Source organism: Arvicola amphibius, chromosome 14 (assembly GCF_903992535.2).
Source record: "Arvicola amphibius chromosome 14, mArvAmp1.2, whole genome shotgun sequence".
NCBI lineage: Eukaryota > Metazoa > Chordata > Mammalia > Rodentia > Cricetidae > Arvicola > Arvicola amphibius.
This window is the reverse complement of record NC_052060.1, coordinates 12330050-12355523: the sequence shown is the minus strand read 5'-3', so window position 1 is coordinate 12355523 and position 25474 is coordinate 12330050. Positions and strand designations below refer to the sequence as shown.

The 25474-nt window shown below is 46.7% G+C and overlaps 1 protein-coding gene across 1 annotated transcript in view; it reads left to right on the top strand.

Annotated features, from left to right (window-relative positions):
- Cd101 (CD101 molecule) overlaps positions 1-23731 on the top strand; it is a 42148-nt gene extending 18417 nt beyond the window's left edge. Inside the window, exons 5-9 of the mRNA XM_038311927.1 lie at positions 4072-4449; positions 5133-5537; positions 8967-9377; positions 12834-13229; positions 23245-23731. Coding sequence (XP_038167855.1) covers positions 4072-4449; positions 5133-5537; positions 8967-9377; positions 12834-13229; positions 23245-23510 — 1856 coding nt within the window. The 3' untranslated portion in view covers positions 23511-23731. The remainder of the gene's footprint in view (positions 1-4071; positions 4450-5132; positions 5538-8966; positions 9378-12833; positions 13230-23244) is intronic.
- Positions 23732-25474: the final 1743 nt, after the last annotated feature.

The following is a 25474-nucleotide window of genomic DNA, read 5'->3' as shown; positions in this document are numbered from 1 at the left end:
GACACAAGTAGGTGCCCTTAAGTCTCTTCTTGTCATCTTACGTTGTTTGAGTCTATTTGGCTTTTCGGGTTACATTTTTGTTATATGCTGGGTTTTCTGTATTAATAAAGTCCTCTGACTTTATGTGTTTGTACACATGTACACACATGAGCATAGGCTTACAAGTGCATGAATATACTGCACATGTGTGTACCAGTGTGTGTGTGAATGTATGTGTATATGGGGGTTGGGGAGGGTAGAGTCCCTTTTCCTGGGGAACACACGGCCAAGTAAGCTGACCTTGAGTTGAGGCAGGGCAGCCATTTTTCAACTGCTCCCTGCTAATCTCGTTACGTTAACTTGCAGCAGGTCATAATTCTGACTCAGTGAGAAATGAGGAGACAAATGAAAGCAGACAGACTCCATTCTCTGTGCTTGTTGTGATGCGGTGAGATGTCTGCTCAACTGGTCCTGAGCATCCCTGTGAATGAAACAGTGCGAGCCACTGCTGTGCCCTGGGTCTAATTGCCCTTCAGAGGCTCAGTGTGGACCTCTGTGTGGTGATGTGGACACAATGAGGTTGTGGGAGCTCCACCCTCACAAATGTATTAATGTCACCATGGGAGACAGGACTGTATACATGAGGCCACCATGGGTGCTTATCACTCCTGCTTCCCTTTCTCTTCCATAAAGTTCTGCTGTAGCTGGAGGGTCCCCAACATACCACTACTGCAATATCTGGATTCTTAAACCCCCAGAATCGTGAGCATCACGAACCTCCTTATACATTACCCTGTCTCAGATATTTCGTTACTGCAACAGAAGACAGACTCGGGACAGCCACTTAGTTCATCCTTGCTTTATGGAGGTTGAGTGACTTTAACTGTGTTTGAATAATCAGCGCTTTACATAGAGCAAAAACAGACGCACCCGGAACCAATATTAGAATCGTCTGGACTGGGTGTTAAAGTCAAAGTCTAGAAAGAAAATTCGCCCCAAAGCAAAAACTAGAGGAAGAAATTTTAATTAAAAATAGACTGAGCTAAAATGAAAGCTAATCCTGCTGCACTCGCCCATGAGGGGTATCTCCAAAGATAGATGGGTGCCTCTTCGGCATTCTGCTCCCTGCTCCGCTCCCCAGTGGCTCGGGAGGAAGAGAGTGGCAGGATAGGGAGTGTCCTGGTGTTAGCTTACACACTAAACATTTGGTCTAAGTTTCTAGGATTCAGGAAAGACAATGTGGGTGGTTTACATATTGACACAGAGCTCACTAATTCTCTGAAGTCCCCAGGGAAGCATTTACCAACTTCCTTAAACCCCGTGTGTTTAACTTGATCCTGGGAGCTCCAAAGGGTGCATCACTGCGTTCCTGGTCCTGGGGACTTAACTTTCAACAATAAAGAGGTTTTTTCCATAGGTTGGAGTCCAACCTGGGCCTAACATGTAGCAACTGGAAAACTTATTAACATATTTATTGAGGACCTTGTCTAACATTCTGTTTTGGAAAGTCAAACTGCTATTTGAAATATGAGTGGATTTTATTGTTCCATGAATATTTTAAACAGAAGGGAACACCCAATCTCCCTGTGCCTTTCTTCTATGAATGAGGCTAATGGCCACAGTGAATTTTTGAAGTGATGTTAGTTGAAACTAATCACGATGGCTATGTTACAGTGGCGGAATTATGACTAGTCATTTCCTTTCTAGTTTCTAAATTTCAGTTATGAGTCATTTTTATATTAAAAACAAAAGGCCGATAGCATGATTGTGCCTCTGACACCCACAATGCAGAGGCAGGTTTGATAATTTGCTCCACCTGGTTATGAAGATTAGTCTTTATGCTGTCGTTGTAGCTGGTGCGTGCCTGCCTGAAGCGGTGGGGAAGAGCAATTTGCAGATTCGTTTAGATCCCCTCCAGATTTCTAATGCTGGTTCTGTTTTATTTTTCTCTTTTTGCTTTGAACTACCTCCACTGTTGCCAGTGTCTCTTATTAAACACTAATGGTAATAGCTAACCCCTTTTCAGTGCTCTCTGTAGCCCAGGGCCTAAGCCCTTTGTGTGGCCTTTGTTCAGTCTTCTCAGCAAAGCAAAATGTGGCTGCTGTTATTACCCTCATTTTTCCTGGAAAGCAATGCGAAGGCTCAGAGAGGTCAAGTGTGCTGCCCTGAGTCGTTCTGCCTCTGGGTGGTGGTGGCTGGCCTTTAGTGCTGGGCTGCCCAGGATGCGGGAGCTCCTGATGTGTCTGCATGGCCCACAGAGCAGCTGGGACGGGACCTTGCACAATAAGCATTTGTTGAGTGAATGCTTGCATTTCTCCATGTTTTGAATTTCCCATCTGGGAGCCAGACTTACATTATAGTTATGCACAGTAATTTAAACATAAGAAGACTGTCTTTGCCAATGATAAAAGATAGATAGGTAGATAGATAGATAGAGAGAAAGAGATAGATAGATGATAGCTAGATATGCATCTGTATACATGATGTGTATGTATATAAATATACATTTCCCCAAATTAGTTTCTTTTTAATGGTAGTATTATAAGCAGAGACCTAATTAATAATTTTCTTACCCTGTTTAAAACACACCCTAAGTGGATTAGGACTGGCTAGGGCACGGTAAGTAGGAAGACAGAGAATATATTGAAAACACTGACAGCCTGTATTCTAAAAACAAAGCAAGTACCCTAAACATTTAAGTCATCAGGACTTCATTACGTTCGGGATCATTTACTCACCCTAATGAATCAAACAAAATACTATCAGATATTTGCTCAACTGGATATTTTTCAGGATGGGCTGACTGAACAGAACAGTAGGAAAAATAAGTGTATGTTATGAATCGTGTACGGGTTACCTGTTTTGTTTCTACTTTGTGATATTACCTTAGGAAAATTTTATTTTACACACACACACAGACACACACCCATGCACACTTATCCATATCTATCTATCTATCTATCTATCTATCTATTATCTATCTATCATCTATACATCTATCTATCTATCATCTATCTATCATCTATCTATCTATCTATCATCTATCTATCTATCTATCATCTATCTATCTATCTATCATCTATCTATCTATCTCTATCTATCATCTATCTATCTATTTATCTATCTATCTATCATCTATACATCTATCTATCATCTATCTATCTATCATCTATCTATATCTATCTATCTATCAATCATCTATCTATCTATCTATCTATCTATCTATCTATCTATCTATCTATCTATCTGTAGTAGGAAGCATCCCGCCACCCGGCCGCCGGCTACTTTACACCCGAAATAATTACACAGAAACTGTATTCTTTTAAACACTGCCTGGCCCATTATCTGTAGCCTCTTATTGGCTAATTCTCACATCTTTCTTTAACCCATATTTAGTAATCTGGGTAGCACCACGAGGTGTGGCTTACCAGGAGAGATCTTAACCTGCGTCCATCTCGGAGAGGAGAAGCATGGAGACTCACTATGGCGACTGCCTGAAGCGTCTCCCCAACTCTACTTCCTTGTTCCCACAATTCTGTTCTGTCTACTCCACCTACCTAATTTTCTGTCTCTTAAAGGGCCAAGGCAGTTTTCTTTATTAATAATGAAAGTAACACATAGACACTCCTCCATCATCTATCATCTATCTATCTATCATCTATACATCTATCCACTCATCCACCTATTCACCCACTCACCCACCAATCTATACATACATACACACACATGCATATACACACATACACTTATCCATCCACATCTATCTATCTATCATCTATACATCCATCTATCCACTCATCCACCTGTTCACCCAATTATCCATTCATCTATACATACATACACACATACGATACATACACATGTACAATTATCTATTCATCCATCCATCTATCTATTCATCCATCCATCCATCCATTCATCCATTTACGATTTAAACGTTTGGCAGATCTTTGTTCTGGGCGTGATACAGGAGGAATCCACCAGCTCTGATTTGTCACAAACAAGTCAAATCCTTATAATTCGATGCCACTGCATTTCAGAAATGTTTCTGTTTAATTAAAGCACGTTTCTTCCATAATCTGTAATCTGCAGCAAGACGTGTGACCGTGTCTGCCGAGCAGCGGGCCGTGTGGGAAGGAGAGGAGCTTACCCTTCTCTGCAAGGCAGGTGGGGATGCAGGTCCCCTGTCTGTGAGCTGGTGGCTCATTCCGCAGGACCAGACCACACCTGTGTTTGTGGCCGGCATGGAACAAGATGGTACTGTCCAGCTGGGAGTCTCTTCTCCAGGCCCCAGGCCCCATAGTAACAAGAGGTTGGAGAAAGTGGACTGGGCCACCTTTCGGCTGGAGATCGGCTCGGCCATGGTCACAGACAGTGGCACCTATGAATGCAGAGTGTCGGAGAGGCTCCAGAACCGGGCCAAAGAGTTGCAGTGGATCGAGAAGATTGCAATCACGGTAAAATCTCTGAGTGAGTATCTGGGAAATACTTTTCTGAATGTGTGTCAATCACTTTGTTCTATACTGCAGTTTGAGTAGGGTCATCCAGAACCCCTGCCAATTGTGTCGGTACCCCACGAAAAACAAAGCAGGATCTGCCTATCAGGCCTGTCGACTAACCTTTGAGTTCATTCATCTTTATAGATCATTCTAGAGCGCAGCTTGTGAATTGTTCAAAGTTGAGCACAAACCCCCATGAATAGGAGTTGACTTCCAGATGAATGGAGCCAAGCCTGTTCCGTTCCGGCAGCAGCCTGGGCATCCCGAAGTCTTTTCTAGCACAAGGGAGAGAGTGACGCTGAACCCTGGGGGTGGGGAGGAGGCCAGACACTGGCTGTGCGTGTTCTACTTGCTGAGTGGGGAGAGGAAGGAGGCCAGACCCTGGCTGTGAGTGTTCCACTTGCTCAGCGCAGCTGTCTGAGTGGCACACTGTGGAAACACTGCCTGTTTGTTGTGGCTGCTGGGAACAGTCGGAGGCAATGGGGGAAACTTGGAGGGATGGGGTTAGGATTTGGGACAGACTGTACCCCCAAATTCATGATAGTCCAGGAGCACAAATGTGTGTCCCTGTGTGAAGGGTGCTATTGAGAAAACTTGGACATCCTGCGCTGGGACTTGGTAAACAGGAAGCATGTCTCACTTTCCCCCCCACAGAATCAAGTTTACAGGTCCATCTGATGAGCCGTCAGCCACGCGTGACACTCACCCACACCTTCGACCTGTCCTGCATAGTGAAGGCCAGCCACTCGGACCTCGAGCTGCCATGCTCGGTGATGTGGCAGTTCCAGCCAGCTGGCTCTGGGGCCTTTCATCAGCTAGTTCGGATCACCCACAATGGCACGGTGGCATGGGGGGATGGCCTCTCCCAGTTCCACGGGAAGACGAAGGTTTCACAGTCTTCATTTCGTTCTCAACTCCAAATCCACGATGCCGCTGTGGAGGAGACAGGGGTGTATCGGTGCACGGTGGAAGGTTATGACAGGAATTCCCTGTACACGAGTGGCCCAGCCCGGGTATCTGCCACCTCTAACCTAGTGAGGATAAATGTCACTTTTCCAGGTAAGGAAGGCGTGAAATTGATCCCTGCTTTTAAAAGCGGGGAGGGGAATAGAATAGAAAAGAATCTTTTTTTTTTTCTGGTCAGGTGTAATTATGCACACTTATAATCCGGGTACTCGGGAGGCTGAGGCAGGAAGATTTGAGAATTCGAGGTCAGCCGAGGCTACGATTTGAGCCTCTGTCTCAGACAGTGACAACAGCAAGACTCCGCCCCCAACTTTGTGTAAACTATAGAAGTAAACAAAAATACCCAGTCACTGCATTTGTGGTGGTAAAGTAAGCATGATATGGTGGCAGGGACATGAAGCCAGCACACATGGGAGCCACACTGACCAATAATAAAACAATGAAATACCTCCACACCGGCTAATGACCGCCGCTCTGTGCCTTTACCCATCTGCTGGGACTTCCTGTTGCCAGCAGCTAAAGGATACTGTTTGGCACAGCAGATCCTCAAGGGCCTCCCTCCAGAGGGCACAATCTTTCAGGCTGGTACCTGCTGGTGACCCAGCATCTTTCTCATGTTTAGAAGTGGTGGCGATCATGTCAATTCCATTAGAATACACTTAGCGACCCCTTTAAATGTGTTACCATACAAGAGAGAACTTATGGTTTTGGTCAGATTCAGTCTTAACTTGATAATAGCTCACAAAGACAGAGGCTAAAAGTAAAACCCAGCCTAGCCGAAGTTCTGCCAGGCCGTGTGCTTTCTCTCTCCCGACTCGTATTTTCCCGGGATGGTGATGCAGCCAGGGTTTTACACATTACCTAATCTTCCCCCACCTCAGTCACTGCTTCTGTAAATTGCTGGTGTGCACGTGAGCTGAGGTGTATCTGCAGCGTGCCTACTGCAGTGTCTGGCTTGCCAAGCGGGTGCTCAGGCGTGGCAGCCACCACCATCTCTGTGTTGCTGAGAATTATTTAAATTTTTTTTTTTTTTTTGGTTTTTCAAGACAGTGTTTCCCTGTAGTTTCTAGAGCCTGTCCTGGAACTAGCTCTTGTAGACCAGGCTGGCCTCGAACTCAGAGATCCGCCTGCCTCTGCCTCCTGAGTGCTGGGATTAAAGGCGTGCGCCACCACCGCCCGGCTTGCTGAGAATTATTTGTGCTCATGGTAATGACCTTACTCGTGAATTCATGCCTTAATTTACTTGTCCTTCCCTGATGTTTGAAATTGTGTCCATAAATCTTTAATCTTTTATTTATCTATTTATCTATTTATTTATTTATTTACTTATTTATTTATCTATCTATCTATTTTGCTCTCAACCCAATGGCACGAAGTTTTCTTCCTACTACTAATGATTTCTTCTCATTTTCTTGTATTCTCCTCCCCCATGGAGTCATTATTTAAATTTTTTTGGCTTTGTTTTTTGACAGTGTCTTATTCTGTAGTGCAGGCTGATCCTCCTGCCTCAGCCTCCTAAGTGCTAGGATTATAGGTGTGGGCTGTACACTTGGCTTTGCTTTCTTTTTCTTAACTCAGGTTAGCATCAGATGCATTATGTAGCCAAGAATGACCTTGAACTTCTGATTCTCTTCCAGGGTAGGCAAGCATTTGTCCCACTGAGCCCAGTTTTTTCTTTAAAAACAACCATTCTTTGGGATTCAAGCTTGACATGTCCTCTGACCCTCCTGGCTTTTCTAGGGAAAATCCTTTCTGCCTGTGGATACGATCCACCCATTGACAACTTCCACGTTCATTGTTCAGAATGGTTTTCCTTCTGGTCTTGGGATTCCTATCTAACTGCTTCCAAGACATGCCTGTGCTCAGTGTCAGAGCATATGATATCATCATTGTCCAAAGATGTCCCTTCCATACTGTTCCTGTTGTCCTCACCACATTCCAGCACCCCAGATTAGAAGCTGTGTCCTCTTCATGTCCAAACTCCCATGGCAAACCGTGAAAGACTTTTGGTAATCCCATGCAGCTGTTTCTCCAGGGCTTCCCACTTTCCGTCTTAGATCTGACCCAACCACACTGAACCTCCTGCAGTTCGATAATCCACATGTATCGGGTGTTCAAAGCCATTATTCAAGCTGTTCCTTTTATGTGGAATTCCTTTGCTCTCTATTCATCCGAACGACTAGTATTAATCTTCAAGTCATAGCACAGAGTTGCCTCCTCCAGGAAGTCTCTCCCCATTCCTGTCCTTGGGTTAGGTAAACCTGCTGGGTGATCCTGATATTTGTTGCATTTCTGCGTATCTCCATTCTACATGTGAGTCTTTGTTCCTGTCTTATATCTTCCTCTAAACCAGTGGTTCTCAACCTTCCTAATTAATGCTTTGACCCCTTAATACAGTTCCTTATGTTGTGGTGACCCCCCTCACCAATGAAATTATTTTTGTTGCTATGTCATAACTGTAATTTTGCTACTGTTACGAATCATAAATATCTGATATGCAAGATAGCTGATAGGGTCCCGTGAAAGGGTTGGTCAACACCCCCGAAGGGGTCCCGACCCACAGGTTGAGAACTGCTGCTCCAAACTGACTCACTGAGAGGAAGTGTTCACAAAATACCTAAAATAGTCTGGTATGTGACAGAGTATGTGATTAATATGGTTTTTGAGGGGGAATAAAGGAGCCTTCGGGCAGCATCAACAGCAGTAGAGAGCTCAGCAAGAAGTGAGGATGAGAATAAGATTCATTGTGCATCTGTGACAAAGGAACATCACTGGGGTTAAAAGATGGCGGAGTCCATCCCCACATGAAATCCTCCCAGTGGCGCGGCTGCAGAGAAACGAAGCACGGTTTTCATAGCCCATGCACAACGTCCTCTTGCTTGCTCGTGTTTGAAGGCAGCTCTAACTAGACTTTGACAAATCGGGGTTTTAGAAGCGGTTCATATAGTAAACACACAGAGACAGAGCGCTCTCAAAATGATGCAGACATGCTGTGGACGAGATGTCTCTGCTAAGTGCAATGGTATTATAGCGTGCGGAAGAGCTGGCCTCTTTTCCCAGGGCTCTCCTCCTCCCCGCACAGTAAGAAGAGAATGAGAATGAGCAGGTGGGCGTTATGAAGAGAGACATCAACTTGCAATCACACAGGATTCTCACAGGCGTGTCCGGTCTTTTGACATTGTAACACAACACTGTCATCTACAAAGTTTATGCACAGCTGAAGTACAAAGAATGAAACCAAATTTCGTAGTATTTTAAGTGAGTTGGCAATTTTGTGTTGGACCACAGTCATAGCTATTCTTAGCCACACACAGCCTGGGAGAGGAACAGGGCTCAAAGATGGCAAGGGCGGCTTCGTCAGATCTTGAATGGTGTCAAAGCTGAATGAACAGCTAAGGGCATCTACTGAGAGGGAATTCATCCACATTGATGGCTGTTTGCCCTAGTTGAAGTGCTAGCTTGAAATTCTGTATTTTGTTTGTTTTCCCTAACAAAGTAACTCTTTTTATCCTTTTCATTCAGAGAGCAAACTGAGTTTGAACTCAAGCAGCCAAGTCCAAGAGCTCCCCGTCAGCTCCAGCACACATATAGAATGTTCCATCTTGTCCCGATCTGCTGGAAACCTTCCGTTAGCCATCACTTGGTTCTTTTCTCGCACTCCTACAAGTGAGTCCTATCTGAAGATCCTAGAAACAGACCAAACCAATGTTGTAAAATATGGAGATACATTTCAAACCCCTCGGAGCAAGCAAAAATTTCATTCTGAGAAAGTTTCCCAAGATTTATTTCTGCTGAACATTCTGAACATGGAAGACAGTGACCAAGGTCACTACCACTGTGCCGTGGAGGAATGGCTCTTATCTACAAATGGCTCTTGGCAAAAGCTTGAAAGAAAGACTTCAGGACTCACGGAATTGAAACTCAAGCCCACAGGTAAACCTCAGAAGGGTGTTGTCATACATCTTTCTATAAGATGGCCAGCTTTTCTCCAACAGCCTCTAGGGTGTGACTGTGAAGAGATTAAACATATCATCTGGCCGGGTGGTAGTGGCAAACAGTGGCACAGGCAGGCAGATCTCTGTGAGTTCTCGGACAGTCCAATCTTCAAAGCGAGTTCCAGGACAGTCCGGACTATTACAGAGAAACCCTGTATAAAAAAAAACAAACCAAACAAAACAACAGTTACAACAAAAACCTGGACCACAAGAGTAACAGCCACCTACAAATGCCCACGGGACCTGGTCGCCCGCCAAAAAAAGGGGAGGTTACTTAAGGTGAATCAGTTTGAGGTTTTGAGCTCAAATGGGAACAAGATCCCTTTGCCTGGGCTGCCTGGCAGCTTGGCAGCCTGGTCTGCACAGCTGCCCAGGGAATCGTATCTCCAGATCTCTATAATAACAAGCTGTGTCACTCCAGCGGGGCTCTACTGTAATTTGGCAGAGAAAGAGTAATACGAAGCATATTTCTCCCACTGTGAACAGAAACTGTACAACTCTGTGGGGACGTGTGGAGAAATTGCTTTTCAACATTTGGCTGCCTAAACATAAGGCAAATAGAAGTAGTTAACTGTTGGAATGGCTTACTGGGGGAGCCTTCTCCACCTCTGGAGATCTCCGAAAATGTAATGGAACTTCCATCCGTTTGAGCTAGTCTGAGCACTGCTGTCTGAAGGCGGGCAGGCTTGTCTAGGTCTCTCCGTACTGGCTGGGTCACCTCTAACTGTGGTTTAAAGTCAAATGGGCATCATGGCTAAGGAACTGGACAACAGCCAACAGTATGATGTAAATAACTCCATCTAATGTGGTGCTTCAAGTACTATTTTCAAGGTGACATTAAAAAGAAAAAAACTAAGATTATAACTGGACATTCCCCTATGCTAGGAAACAGAACGGCAAAGATGAAAAAAAACAGCCATAGGGGAGCTTGGTCTGGGAGAGAAGCAGGGGTAAAAACATAGCTTAGAGAGATCTCTGCCTCGCTTCCTTTCCAGGCCGCTCCTCTGCCTCAGTTAAGTTTGTGCACTCTGCAGGGAATGCTCATGGGCTCTTCTGCTTTAGTCTCTGCTACTCTCGGGGCTCTACACCACTGTCCTGGCTAAACTGTCACTTACATCTTTGGGTTTCGATATCCTGAGCCCTAGGCTTGTGGATCCTACTGTTTACTTCTGCGTGGATGCTCCAGAGAGCCCACCACCACTGCATTTATGTCTCCTACATTCTGCATCTGTGTGGCTGACATCCTTGCCTTCCACTCTCCCTGAACAAACGCTTGACTGCATCTGCCTGCAGGTTTTGAGGAGGCAACGTCTTTTGGTTCAAGCCCATGTTCCCCAGGTAGAAATAAGGCCTCAGTATTAGATCTTTTAGTGTATCAAGAAACTCCCAGTCTTCATCATTGAATAGATTGGATTGACAGGCACCTAGGAGGTTAGTAAGGTGTGTTTTGAGTGTGTTTAGGAGAACATCTCCGGAGAGGATTCGCTAAGTGGAGACCTGACTGAATGTGTCTGGTCTTATCAAATAGCCTGGTGGTCCCAGACAGAATAAAAGGAAAGAAGAAGGAAGACAATAGCGCAGACATGCTCTCTCTCCCTCCATCCCTGCCACCCTGAGAGGAGCTTGTGCCACCTATTCCAACACTGATATTCTTCTGCCTTACCTTGGACCCAAAGCAAATGATCCACCTGACTTTGGACTGAAATCTCTGAGGCCATCCACAGAACAAACCTTTCTTCCTCGAGACTCTTTCTTTTAGATATTTTTTATAACAACACCAGCAGCAGCAACAACAAAGAAAATAATACAGGAAATTGACGTCAGAAAGGTGGGGCTAATGCTGCCATCCAACCTGATGAAGTGTGTTCTTAAGATCTGAAACCGGTTTGTGGGAAGAGTCTGGAAGAGGTTGAAGAAGCAGGCTAGAACGTCTCTAGAATGCTTTACAAAGAGCTTAATGGGCAATTCTGGTGAAAGAACATGCTGGTAGGAACGTGGACAGAGAGACTGTGCTTGTGAAACTTCGCACAGAAATGAAGACTTTATTGGGAATTGGACTAAAGTCCACTCCTATGGATTTCTGGCGAATATTGTGTTTATTCCCCAAGACTTGTGTGAGGTTGAACTCAAAAGGAATGGAAAGAATTCCAAGGCAACTCAGGCTATGAGATGGTTACTGCGAGCTGCTTTTAGCCAGGTTTACAGTGACAATTAGGAGCAAAAACAAAGCAGAAAATGTGAAAACCTTGGCATCTGCCCAATAAAGAGATTCAAGTTGGGATTCATGGAAAGTGTGGCTATCAGAAGTTGGTGCTACAAACTTTGCATTAGCACAAAAGGAAAGGTACCTTGGTGGTACCTCGGGAATTGACTGGACCCACCAATCAGACTCAAGGATGTAAGAGTGAATTCATTCAGTACATTTTCCTTTGAAAGCCAAGTGTGGTGGCATGCAATCAGGAAGACTAAGGCAGGAAGGCATCCTAACTTACACAGTGAGCTCCAGACTACCCTCAGCTTCTGTGGGTTTTATTGTTGTTGTTGTTGTTTTTAATAACTTGATCTTGAGATGAGAGTGGAATGGTTGGAGTCCCCTGCTCACAATGAATTCCACAGGAAGCTGCTTCTGTGGGATCTGTGGCATAGACACTAAGGGACCACAGAAGCCATGGTCCAAGGACAGCTAGTCATAGGTCAAGTTGGTTATAAACCTTATCAGCCATCCACATAGTGCTAGCTTTATAGACATGCAAAATATAGGAATTAATGGATCGCGGAGGCTGAAACCGCCAGCCATATAATAAATTTTTGCTTCCTTAAGCTGTTTTGCTCAGGTATTTTTGCCACGGTGGTGAACAACTGACGAAGATAACACAATGGCACTTCTCAACTTGAGAATGTTTGTAGTTAACCAGATTCTCTTAAAATACTGAGGGTATTGAGCAAATTCTGTCTCACAGTGTGTCTGAACAAGAGATAACATCCGGGTGTGGTGGTGGTGGGGGGGGTGATCTCCTCAGAAGAAGTGGGACTGGTGTAAGGCCGAACTTGAGAGAGCACTGAAAGTTGTGAGCAGCACCTGTGGGAGATCAAAGAGGAAGTTCAAAGACAGGTGCAAGCTGCAAGCCCTGCTGAAGTTGTGTCTATTTTAATGGTAGAGTCTATCAGGCGAGAGGTCAGGCTAAAGGGGGGAAGTGGTAAGCTTGGTTCGTAGCAAAGAATGTTCTGGCAAGTGTGGAAAAAAAGGGGGGAAGGATCAAAGGTAAATATCAATGATGAAGGTTCTAATGTCTGGAGAATACCAGACAGGATCTCCCGGTGGAAACGATACACCTCAGAGGTGACCGCGTCGAAAGTCCTGTCTTCTCTAACCGTTCACCACTTTGCCTTCTAGGAAGTCAGGTCCGTGTCAGCAAAGTGCACTGGTTGGGAAACGCTACTGAGCACGAAGAAGTGGGCCTCAGCTGCAGCCTGGACAGCCCTGGCAGCCCAGCCTCCCTATACTCTGTGACATGGTACTGGAGCAGGGAGAACGCGGGGAGTCAGATGCTGGCCCACCTGCAGTATGACGGCTTGCTGGAGTATGGCCTAGAGGGCCGCAGGAGGGCCCTGCACTGCTACCGAGCGTCTCCCACAGACTTTGTCCTGAAGCTGCATCGGGTGGAGCTGGAGGATGCTGGGATGTACTGGTGCAAGGTGGCAGAGTGGCAGCAACACGGCCACCCGGGCAAGTGGATCAACCAAGCCTCCAATGAGTCACAGAGGATGATGCTCAGGGTGCTGCCTTCAGGTAACGTGGGGTCAACCAGCCACTGGCTCATTGGGTCACTGGCCTATCCGGCTTCCCTCTGTACTTCCTCCTAGCTTTGTTTCCTTCTTTTTCCAGACTAATGACCATTTTTCAGATTTCTCAAAGAAGATGACTTTACTGCCTTTCTCCATAGTAACTCATTTGAACCCGCAAGGTTCCATGAGATTTGGGCACAGATATTTGGCTAATGGGCATGTCTGCACTGTTCTGACTTCCCCTTCCCAAGTAAAAAGCCATCAGCATCATGTGTGCCTCAGATATTTAAGGAACATGGGCAGCCAGCATCCTGACCTCTTGGCTGATGCTCTGATCTCAGGATGCTGTTTTGTGGTGGAAAAGAATACTAGGCAGAATAAGAAGATAGTTGTGATGACGTCTCTGCATTTTGACCCAACTGAGAGAGTCAGTTATGCGTGAATACTCCCTTGGTCAAGGGAAGAAAAAATAACAGAACTTAAACTCTCTTCCTCAGAGGATCAGTACTGGGACCTCTCTGTCTGTCTGACTGACTGACTGACTGACTGACTGACTGTCTCTCTCCTTCTGTCTCTCTCCTCCCTCCCTCTCTGTCTCTCTGTCTCTCTCTGTCTGTCTCTGTCTCTGTCTCTGTCTCTGTCTCTCTCTCTCTCTCTCTCTCTCTCTCTCTCTCTCTCTCTCTCTTTCTCTGTCTCTCTCTCTCCTCACCAAGCTGTTAGGTCTTTGGCGATGTTACTAGGCAAACATACTCAACTTGCAGAGAATGATTACTGTGGCTCAGAGCTTTAGAGACTCTGGTCTCAGACATTTGGGCCCAGGACTCTGAGTCTGCAGGCACACACCACGGCAGGAGTGTGTGGCTGAGCAAAACCACTTGCCTCTGGCCAGAAAGTGAGAAAGAAAAAGAGGAAGAGCTGGTGTCTCACTATCCCTTCAATGGCATGCCTGTAGTGACATGAAGATCTCCCATCAAAACCTTTTCCTGAAGGTGCCACCACCTCCTAATAGAACCAAACCAGGAGCAAGTCTTTCCCACATGGATCTTTTAGTGGATGGAATGGTCATTTAAAATCCAAACATCGGGCTGGAGAGATGGCTCAGAGGTTAAGAGCATTGCCTGCTCTTCCAAAGGTCCTGAGTTCAATTCCCAGCAACCACATGGTGGCTCACAACCATCTGTAATGGGGTCTGGTGCCCTCTTCTGGCCTGCAGGCATACACACAGACAGAATAATGTATACATAATAAATAAATAAATAAATAAATAAATAAATAAATAAATAAATAAATAATATTTTTTAAAAAATAAAATAAAATCCAAACATCAACAATGCTCATTTGGTATCCTCTTTCCATTGTATTATTGTGTCTTGAAGACACCAAAGAAGGAAGGATACTATATAGAGCTGCCTTATAGTCGCCAAGAAAGAGAAGTACTACTCAAAGGCCTTTGGCCAAAGAGTGACAGTTCTCTGTGTAGGAAAGTCATCCTCAGCCAATGTCTCAGCCTTGTGCAGTATCAGACAGCTGATGGGCATCTCTGAGACATGTGTTACTAAGAAGAGCTCTTTCTTCCAGCTGGACCAATGCATCGTGACTGGCTATAGTATCTGCCAGCTCATTATCTTTGCTACTTCTTTCTAGTGAGACTCAAATAGCTGAAAAGTGAACTACAGGCTGGACTTATATTGGGAAAGGATCACTAGAGAAATTAAGGCAGAGTTTTGGGACCCCACCACACTCCTAACAGACAAGTTAGCTTTAGTGGAAATCTCAGGAAGGGAAGGTGGCAATTTCTCGCCAGCAAAGAGAGCCTCACTGCATCCCAGTGAGGCTCAATCTGGCTTGTTCCGTAGGATTCTAGCTTCTTCTTCCCCTGTTCATCCCTCAGGGCTCCACCATCCTTTCCTCCTGCCTGTTCGTCAGGGATCCATCATCCTCTCTTTCTATCTATTCTTCAAAGCTCCATCATCCTTAACTCCTTTATATTTGGTCTTTGGGGCTCCACCATCCTCTCCCCTTTCCATTCTTCAGGGCTCCATTGTCCTTCCCCCATGTCCATTCCTCAGTAACTCTTTTTTTTTCCTCCAAATGACCAGGAAGACATTTTTTATCCGCTTTTTATTCCAACAATTATAGGATATCCCACATATCTGGGCAAGCCCCACAAATGTTTCCCCCGAGAATTCACAGGCCCCATAGAATCAGCAGTTTTTACAAGAGAAAAAAATGGCAACCATAAACCGGAGAGATTCTGTGACTAGCAAGCATATCTCTCTGAGACAGGTGAGAGGCTGCCCAGCATATCTATGTGAGATCATGGATAATATCTTGGAGATCATGTAGAAGATGAACTCTGGAAGGAGACGCTAAAAAAAAAACGGAGTCATTTTTGTGAAAAAGCCCACGGGTCTGTGCCACGACCAGCAGGGCTTTCATTGCAGCTAATGTCGTGTTCCCAAGGAAATCCTGGAACTGAGCAACTGGCCTTCTCTGACTTGCTGCTCCTGGCTAGTGGTTAGGGTGACAATGGGGTGATAAAAAGTCCTTAGGGGTTGGAGGCAGAGAAGCCTAAACTCAGATCACAGTCCTAATCACTTATTAGCTATGTCATCAGACTATTGATGTGGATAATGTCTGGCTTTCTCATAAAAATGAAGATCATAATACAAATATGTTTTTAAAAACTTAGACACTGAGCTGGGCAGTAGTGCACACGCCTTTCATTACAGCATTCAGGAGGCAGAGGCAGGCGGATCTCTGTGAGTTCGAGGCCAGCCTGGTCTACAGAGCAAGTTCCCAGGAGAACCAGGGCTGTTATATAGAGAAACTCTGTCTCAAAAGAAAAAAAATTGTATGGGATCTGCCCACACAAAACCATAAATGGCAGGGACCATTCCTACAGAATGGGATAGTTGGATCCACTGTGACAAGTGTCAGCAGACCAGTATAGTCCCAGAATGCTGAGGGAGCAATGGAACCAGAGTGAAGGGTCAAGTAGGGATGGGAAGGGTCCCTAGAAGAGGGATGCGTGAGAAGAGAGAAAACGTTTAGGAAAAATGAAAAGGTACGCAATATAGCAAAAAGATATAAGCTTCATGTCAGAGCAAGGGCTTGCAACTCAGCACACACAGTACAAGGCTAAGCGATGAGGGCCCTGAGGTGGGGGTGGCATGGAGCTCAGATGTGTTTAGTGGGAAGTGAGGGCAGGGCGCTTTATCACAACGGGCATGGGGTGCAGCAGAACAAGTTCAAGTGTGGCAGTGACACCCTTGGAGTCACCTTTAGAGAGTTCCCATTGGGGGCAGAAGTGAAGCTGAAGTGGAGGGAGGCCGACAGGGAGAAGGACATGAAGCTGTAGCCAAGAGGAGGCAAAATGGGGGCCCGAGCTCAGGCAGCGCTAGTGAGAAGGGGGAAGGAAGAACAAGCCGTAGGGATCCGGAGGTCGATTTGTTGGACATCTGCGGGCAGTGAGTGAGCAGAAGAGGCAAATTTGTATTAGGACTTGAGTAGATCACAAGGCCATTTGCCAAGCAACCAAACGAAGGCTGGGGGCGGAGAGGCTGAGTCCAGTTTGTGGAAGCTGGGCTGGAGCTCAATCCAGAGAGAGTTTTCCAGAGGTGTTTATCTGGGAGATAGTGGGAAGTATAATGTGAACTCTTTCTGACTTGTACGCTAGGAGCTATCAATGTGTGGCCAGAATGATGACACTTCAGGAAGGACACCTGAGGTGTCCGTGCGCAGGTGGTGGGAAATCAGGGTAGCATATCAGGAGACAAGGGAAACCCGAGAGACAGAACAGCACCCAAAGCCTGTTACTGATAAGAATGGGAGGCTGAGGAGACGGCTCTGTGCTTGAGAACACCGCTCTACAGCCATGAGAGTTTGAGTACAGGGCCTGGCACCCAAACCAGGCATGATCTCATATCCACACATGACCCTGGAACTGTGGGAGGCAGTCAGGAGGCTCCCTGGGGTTTGCTGGCTGCCAGTAGAGGCAAGAAAGAAACTGAGATGTGGGTACAGGAAACATACCCAAAGGGACAAGGGAGAGGACACTTGTATGCATGCATGCATGCACGCAACACACACACACACACACACACACACACACACAGAGCGAAGAGGAACATCTCCACAGGACCTATGGTAGGGGCAGAAAAGCAGTAAGAGCAGCAGGCTGAGGTGGCTGAAGAGTGAGGAAGGAAGCAGACATGTCAGGCTCAGGTTCTTTTCTCAGGAGCTGTAAAGAGCAAGAGAGAAGTCCATAGAAAGGGCAGGAAGCGCCAACAATGAGTTTTAGTTATTTGCTCTGTTTGGAGTTCAATTTGGTAGGATCCTGAGCATGTTTACAATACAGAGGGGAGGAGGCAGAGGGAAAGAAGGTGAAGTCTGTGCAGCAGCTTAGCACCTGGCTGTGGACGGAACCCCTTAAGACAGTGTGCCACCCCCATGCCATCCTTCCCTGGTCCACATCCGAGCCTTAACGTTTCTCTGACTCACCTTCTCTCAGCTGTCACCCTGCCTGTCAGCTGTCACACCTGTACCACGCATCGCCAGCAGGGGACATGGACTCTGGGAATACGTCGGCATGGCATGTCCTCTCTCAGCTCTAGACCGACCTGAGAGTAGTTCAGTATTTACCAGCCCACAAGTGAACGTACTCCTGCTGACTGCCAACTCTGCATGGTGGTGGAATCCAAGTCAAATACAATTCACCACTGCTCTTCGCTTCACTTCCTCTGTTTGACTGCACCAGACCGGCTTAGTTTTGGGCCTACAGAAAAGAGCCATGGATCAATGACTTGAGTGGAGGCATATTCTGGACCTTGCTCCCCTCCCCCAGTATTGTCTCTACAGTGACTTAGCAGGCTAGGGGCCATAGGGCCAAACCGAGTATTTCTACCTCGCCTTCAGATCCTAAACACAAATGCATTATCCTTTTGCTTCTTTGTTTGTTGAGATAGGGTTTCCTGGAGCCCAGGCTGTCCTCACACACGGAGTATAGCCAAGGATAACCTTGCAGTTCCGATCCTCCTGCCTCTACCTCCTCAGTACTAGGGCTGCATATCTGCTCCGTTACACAAGATTTGCATGGCACTAGGGAATGGACCCAGGGCTGTGCGCATGTCAGGCAGGCACACTGCCAGTAGAACTACATACCCAGTCCCTAAATGTCATATTCTGAAAAGTTGTCCACGATGTCATGATAGGTCAGTCCATAAGGCATTGGGGCAGGGTGCAGATGGATTATTTATGGCAGCACAATACTCATTACCATCACCTAGCTTTTATTTAGATGAGGACTTTTTTGGAAAATGGATTCTTAAAGGAGACATGCATTCCTGTCACACTGGAGTTTCTAGAGAGGCCGTTTGTTTACTTTCCCCGGTACACTCAGCAAGCTCTGGCCCAAAGCACTCAACTAACACTTGATGAAAGAATGGACAAGCACAATTCCAGCCAGGTTAAAACAGGAAGCTGTCAGGGGCCACTTGTGGGATGTACTTGCTGTAGAGATCCCAACCCCACTTAGGGGCCAGCTCACATGGCCCAAGTTGTAGATGGAGTCGGGAGGTTCGAAGCACCTTCATCCTCTCCCTCTCAAGTGAGCCTCTCCGAGGTAATGTCCAAAAGAAGAGCTATTCATGGCGTGCCTGGCTGTGGGCAGAAGGAAGCGAGTTAGAAGCGGCTGGTCAAGATGAAGTGTGCTCGTTATGTTTTTGGATCCATTCCGCAGGTCACGTCCTTTGCGTATGGGGCACTTACTTGGATTGATTCAAAATGCCATGCCAAGCTGGAATGGTTCTGAGTGTCACCAGTCCAGTTCTCATCCCCATATGGGTGAGAGGCAGATGGTGGGAAATGGTGTCTGTAGGACCCAGAGCCCTCCCCCCGGGAGGTAATTTAGAAGCACTGGAGCTAATAGTTGCTCGCTGTTGGCCAACTCAGCGCTGTGCAGAGGGCACCGTGCTGCCCTTTGGTGGCAAACGGCTCTAAATGGAGAAGCCGCCTCCCCATGAAGACTGTTCCTTCTTGCTAAAGGTTGGAGTCTCGGGGGCAGAATAGGCCAGTGCCAGATTTCTTCCTGTTTCCTGCATGCCCCATCCCGTCTCACCAGCACCATACAGCTGGTCCGGCAGCTGTAAGAACGCGGATCACCTCCGGATTCTCTAGCACCCCTGACTAGAAAGAGAGCCGGTGCATTAGTTACTTTCCTATCGCTGTAATAAAAAGACAATGACCAGCCGGGCGGTGGTGGCACACGCTTTTAATCCCAGCACTCGGGAGGCAGAGGTAGGCGGATCTCTGTGAGTTCGAGACCAGCCTGGTCTACAAGAGCTAGGTCCAGGACAGGCTCTAACAAAGCTGCAGAGAAACCCTGTCTTGAAAAAAAAAACAAAAAAAAAAAAAAAAAAAACAAAAAAAAAAAAAAAAAAAACCAAAGACCAAAAAAAAAAAAAAAAAAGAAAAAAAAGAAAAAGACAATGACCAAGGCAACTTAGAGAAGAAAGAGTTTGTTTGGGCTTATGATTCCAGAAGGGAAGCAGCCATGATGGCAGAGCAGAGGCAGCAGGTAGCGGGCATAGTCGCTAGAGCAGACACAAAGGCTCTCGTCTTGAACTGCAAAAACAAAGCAGAGAGAGCGAACTAGAGGCAACGTGGATCTTCAGACTCTCAAAGCCTGCCACTGTGATACTTCCTCCAGCAAGGCCAGACTTCCTCAACCTCTGCAAAACAGCACCAGTAATTGGGAACCAAGTGTTCAGATGCCTGAGCTGGATGGGATAGCTCACCCCTATCACCACAGCCGGTGGGTGTCTCCTAAGGAATCATTGAACATTCCAGTGAAGGGTAAGATTGAGCCCATGGAGGAAGGTGAAGAGTCTGTTGTGTTGTGTTCAGCTTCCCGTATCTGGGACAGAAGGCCTGAGATAACCTTTAGGGAGGGAACTTTTTATTGTATTTCATAGTTTTGGAATTTTGAGGCCACTGTTGGCTGGTCCATGGCTTTGGGCAGCATCAAGGTGGGTAAGAGGGTACGTGTGACACTTCAAGAGGCTTCCCACCTCTTGGCATTCTTGAAGCAAAGAGGAAAAAGGAAACATAGAAGAAGAAACCAGAATTCTCCTGTTCCCTTTAAGGCTGTGCTCCCAAACCAGGCCCCGCCTCTCCAAGGTCCCATGACTTTTCAGTAGTACCAAGCTGAGGCCAAACCTTGACTACTTGGTCCTTTAGAGAACATTCTAGATCCAAACCACAGAGCTGAGGTCTCTGTGAGGAGTCAGCAGGCTTGGGAGAAGGGTACCTAGGTATTTCTCAGCTCCCCCAGGAACCTTCTTGCCCACTTAACAAATGGTCTAGGTATTGTGCTAAATGTCATATTACATATTATCTCACTGAAACTCGATGAATTATCATCATCCTCGTTTAGTTAATAAGAAAACAGAGGATTTGAGGAGATGAATAACTTATCCAATGTTCCCAAGAATGAACCGAGGAGTGAAGATTTGAATCAAGCTCTCTCTGAAATACAGTTGGTACTCATCCACCCTGCTGCAGGAATGCTCGTGGCTGGTGTTTTAACCAGGACCCCATGACTCCGGACTCTGTCAGAGAAAGTTCTTGGGTCTGGACTCTATCATGCCACGGAAGACAGCAGCACAATAGGGGCCCTAAAGAGAGTTCAGGTTCACAGGCGGGGGGGGGGGGGGAGGTTCTTCCTAGAGGTCTCAGGAAAGGGAAAGTTTCCCCTGTCATGTCATGAGCTTATAGCCAGGCTATCTCTGATTCACCAGCTGCAGAATGGGTGGGGTGGGGAGGAGAGGGGATGCCAGAGAAAGGGTGTGCAGCTCTGAGGAGGTGAGGAAATGGAGTAGGACCCATCTAGCTGAAGTGTGCCCATTATAGAGGTGGAGGGATGTGTCAACACTGACACCCTTTTGACATCCCAGGGAGTCCAACCCTGAGGTTTATAAGCTTTCTTGAGGAAGTGAAAATCGTGGCTGTCTGTCATTCTCCAGGAGTCTGGACACCTGAGGAGACTGTTTACACCTCATCAATGGGCTCTCTGCAGGGGGCCTGGCATTTCCTTACAGTGGCTGTTGTTATGAAAAAGAAGTTTCTGTAGGGCTGTGTGGTTCAGAGCTGTGATCTGTTCTACCACAGCTTTAGTCTCTGCCTCCTTTGACCGTGCTTGCAAGGGTCACCACATGACACCTGGGAGATTAAGTACAGTCCAGGTGGATCATCTGGGAAAAGACTGCTCGGAGAGGAAAGAGTTAGAAATTAAAGCAGTTATGGGACCACACCTCTAATTCCAGCCTTTGGGAAGCAGGGGGATCCTGAGTTCAAGGTTCCTTCAGGCTGTACAGTGGAATTACCTCAGAACAAAACAAACAAAACAAAACAAAAGAAGAATCCAAATCTCTCTTCTACTGATCGTGTTTTCAAGAAGAAAAATCAAAGGCAAGATGAAGACTACAAATGAGAATAGAAAAAACCCAGGCCGTCAGCTTCGACAGCTCTGTGCCAGCCCCATTCAGAACTGGCAGCCTGACGTTCACCAAGGCCAGGCACTCTGCACAGCACCATGGTGGCCGCGCTGGTCCTAGCATGGAGAATACACTCGGTCGGCAGTTGACTTCATCCGGATCCCATGAGGCCTTCTAGGGGAAGTGCTGAACAAGATGCAAAGACACATAAGACACAGGTCCAACCCTCAGAGAGCTCACAGTGCCAGGCTGGAGCAACTGTCCGGGTTCTCTCTTGATTTCCAGCAAAGAGACAGTCTTCAGCGTGTAAAATGAATCAGTGAGGCCCCGAAGGGATTTCCTTTTGCAGCAGGAGGTTGATCAGAATGACCCATTAAACCTGTCTTTGTCACCGAGAATCTATAATCTCATAAGTTCTATAGCTTAACTTTTGAAGAAGAGAAGGCTCGTGTCATTATGGTTTTCCAAGCAAAGCACAGCCTCTGTCAGCATCGGATTGTTCAGAACAGCCCCGATTTCAAATATATCAGAAATGTAGTTGGAAGACCACAGCTAGTGATTGATTGGTAGCTCTTTACACAATGGCTTTCTGCTAACTACCTGTAGCCTGGGCCTTTGGTCATTAGCGCAGGGCACCATTTCCCAGGACCTGTGGGATCTGCGTCCACTCTGCTTTGCTTCCCTGGGAAGCGGCTAGGAACGCCACTGCCCCGCGTTTGCCTTCTGATGGTCGCTCGCAGCAGACTGAGGCCGCCTGAGGATCACATGCTTTGGCACGTACAGTGTCTTTGGCCCTGCGGCAGCAGTTAATTTGTTTTAGTTGCGATTAGCAAACGTTCTTGAGCACCGTAGGTGATGCATGGATCCCAGGGTGCTGTCAGATGATCCCAGTCAAGGTAAGGAAGGGGCCAAACAAAGGGGCTGCCTGACAAAGGAGTGAGAACTGGGCCTCGTGAAAAGTCTGGGAGACGTGAGATCCAACCAGACAGGGGCTGTGCCCAGAGGCATAGGAAGTGACAGTTGAGCTTGAGGGACACGGAGCCAGGGGCTGAGTGACCTGTGTGACATGGGTCAGGGGGAGAAGCACGCTCCACCACAGGTTTGGCTGCTGCGGAAGGCAGCGAAGTTCATTGTGAGTTCCAGAAGCAGCGGTGGGAATAGCTCAGTTAAAAATTCAGGGCCAGCTACACAGCTGAGAACGAGGGCTGAATTATACATATCTTTTCTGAGGGAAGAAGATTAAAGGAAAGGTTTTCTTTTTTGTTTTGCCTTCCTTTTTGGCTGGTGGTTGTAAGTAGGTCACTGGCAGTTCTAAAGCTGCAGTGGCCGGGCAGGGGGAGATGCGTGTGTTGAGAATGTCCTAGGCCTGTTTTTTCTGTGTGTTCTCACAGGATGCAGGGCCTGTGCCATTCCACCCTGTTGTCTACATGCACTTGCCTCTGCTAATGTTTAAGGAGGTGTGCATGACAATTGGCCCCGGTAATCTGGACACTGACTGTCTTCTGTGTTCCTCTTTTGTTGCAGAATCAACGTTCTCTTCCCGGATCTGCTCCTCTGAACCCTTTCTCCACTTCCTTATCGTCTGTCCCTTCTTCATGCTGCTGCTTCTGCTCATTTCATTGCTCTGCTTGTGTTGGAAGACCAGGAAGTTGTCACAGCTGAGTCTCAGTGTACAGAAAGAGAAGGCTCTCTGGGTGGACATGAAGAGAGCCTCTGGAGACTGGACCACAGGGAGGAAGACAAAGGATGCTGAACCCCAAGGAGAGCCTATGCTGATGGAGGGAATGTGATGAAACTGGATCGGACTGACCAGGGTGAATGAATTCTGCTTCAGACCTTGGCCAGGTTACCTAGGGACCAGAAGGGACGTGTCTTGGGCATATGTTGTTAACCAGATACTGTTGTGTTTCTTTGTGTACCACCCATCTTACCCTTTGAGACCTTCAGATGTAGATAGCGCCATTGGCCCAGCGTACATAGACCTCACTTCCTGGAGATCCAGCCCTCCTCTGGAAAACACCAGTCAAAGAGCCTTCCTTCATCTCTCATTTCTCTCCACCATCACCTATTCCCTTGGAAACCTCAGCTTGGCTCAGTCACAGGGGAAATCATGTCTCTCTAGATAAGAGATGCAGGAGCAATCTGATGTCAGTAAAGCAAGAGGAACTGAGACAATGGACTGAGGTGCCCGGAATCTGACTCCCCGGTCAGTTTCTTTCTAGGCAGAACTCCCCCACCCCACCCCTTTTCAAATGCCTGCCGGAAAGTGTAACAGTAGGTATCCAATCAGTATTGGTTCTTTGACAAAAGGATAACATGTTGTGGCCTTCTTGGCATTTTTATTTGACTTTGTGCTTTATGATTTGGGAGTGGTTTTTGTTTCTGTTCTTATTTTGTTGAGAAAGGGTCTTGTGAAACAGCTCAGGGCTAGTCTTGAACTTGAACTCACCGTATAGCCCTGTCCTTTATAGTCTGGACTGCCCTCCAACTTGTAGCAGCTTTCTTCCTGCTTGAGGCCAGCCTCTGAACACTGGGGTTAGAAGCATGAACTGGCACCAGGTGGTGATGGCACATGTCTTTAATCCCAGCACTCAGGAGGCCGAGGCAGGCGGATCTCTGAGATCAAGGCCAGCTTGGTCTACATAGTGAGTTCCAGGACAGCCAGAGCTACACAGAGAAACCCCATCTTAGGGTGGGAAGTAGGGGGGATGCACACATTAGCATGTTTGGTGTAAGAGTTAGTAAGTCCAGTGTTCTACTCAGCCCCCAAGGCCTCCTATCTCCCCCTCACCTCACCGAGCCCACCACAGCGGAGCTTGGCTAATGCCTTATGACAGACAACACTGCATAGGAGGAACGGGCTTCAGCAGAACTTCGGAGAGGTGTCTGCAGTAATGCCCCCATCTCACGTTAGCGGAGTTAGGACTCAGGGGGAAGCGACGGGTCCCCAATAGTTCCCCAGAAGGTCACCAGGGTGAGGTGTCATGGTTTAGAGCTTTCAAAAACTGTTTCCCCTGTTCCGCCTGGTTGTAGCAGAATTGAAAATGAATCAAGTAAAGGACCTCAGATAACACATCTATTTATTGTCTATGTGACCACCAGGGTTTCTTCGGGACTTGGTAATTTGCATTTCTAAGGAGAGACATTTATTTTTAATTATTTTACCAGGCACACAGTCCTCTCCAAAGATAATTAGTTCCTTTGCTTCGTTGCAAGCAGATTATCAGTGGCTGTGAGAACTCCCACCATAGACCTGCTGGTTCTTTAATCCAGCTCCCTCTAAAGCCTCCTTCAAAACATTCTAAATGTTTTCTTGAACAACCAACACATTAACGTCTTTTCTCCCAGATGGGGTGAAAAGAAAACTGACATTGAAGAGTTCCTCGGAAATATGACAGCTCCCCCCATTTTTAGAGGCCTTTTCAAAAAATTTTATTAGATATATGGGTAACTTGCCTGCATGTATGTCTTTGTACCATCACAAGCTGGGTCCACTAAAGTTAGAACGCAGGAGTCAGATGCCAATGGGTTCCTTGGAACTGGGGTTAGAGATGATTGTGAGCTTCCATGTGGGTGCTGGGAATCGAACCTGGATCCTCTAGAAGAGCAGCCAGTGCTCTTAACGGCTGAACCATCTCTTCAGCTCCCAAGGCTTTTTTTTTTTAAGACAGAATTTTACTATAGAGCCTTGACTGACCTGGAATTCACAATGTAGACCAGGCTAGCCTATACTTACAGACATCTGTCTGTCTCT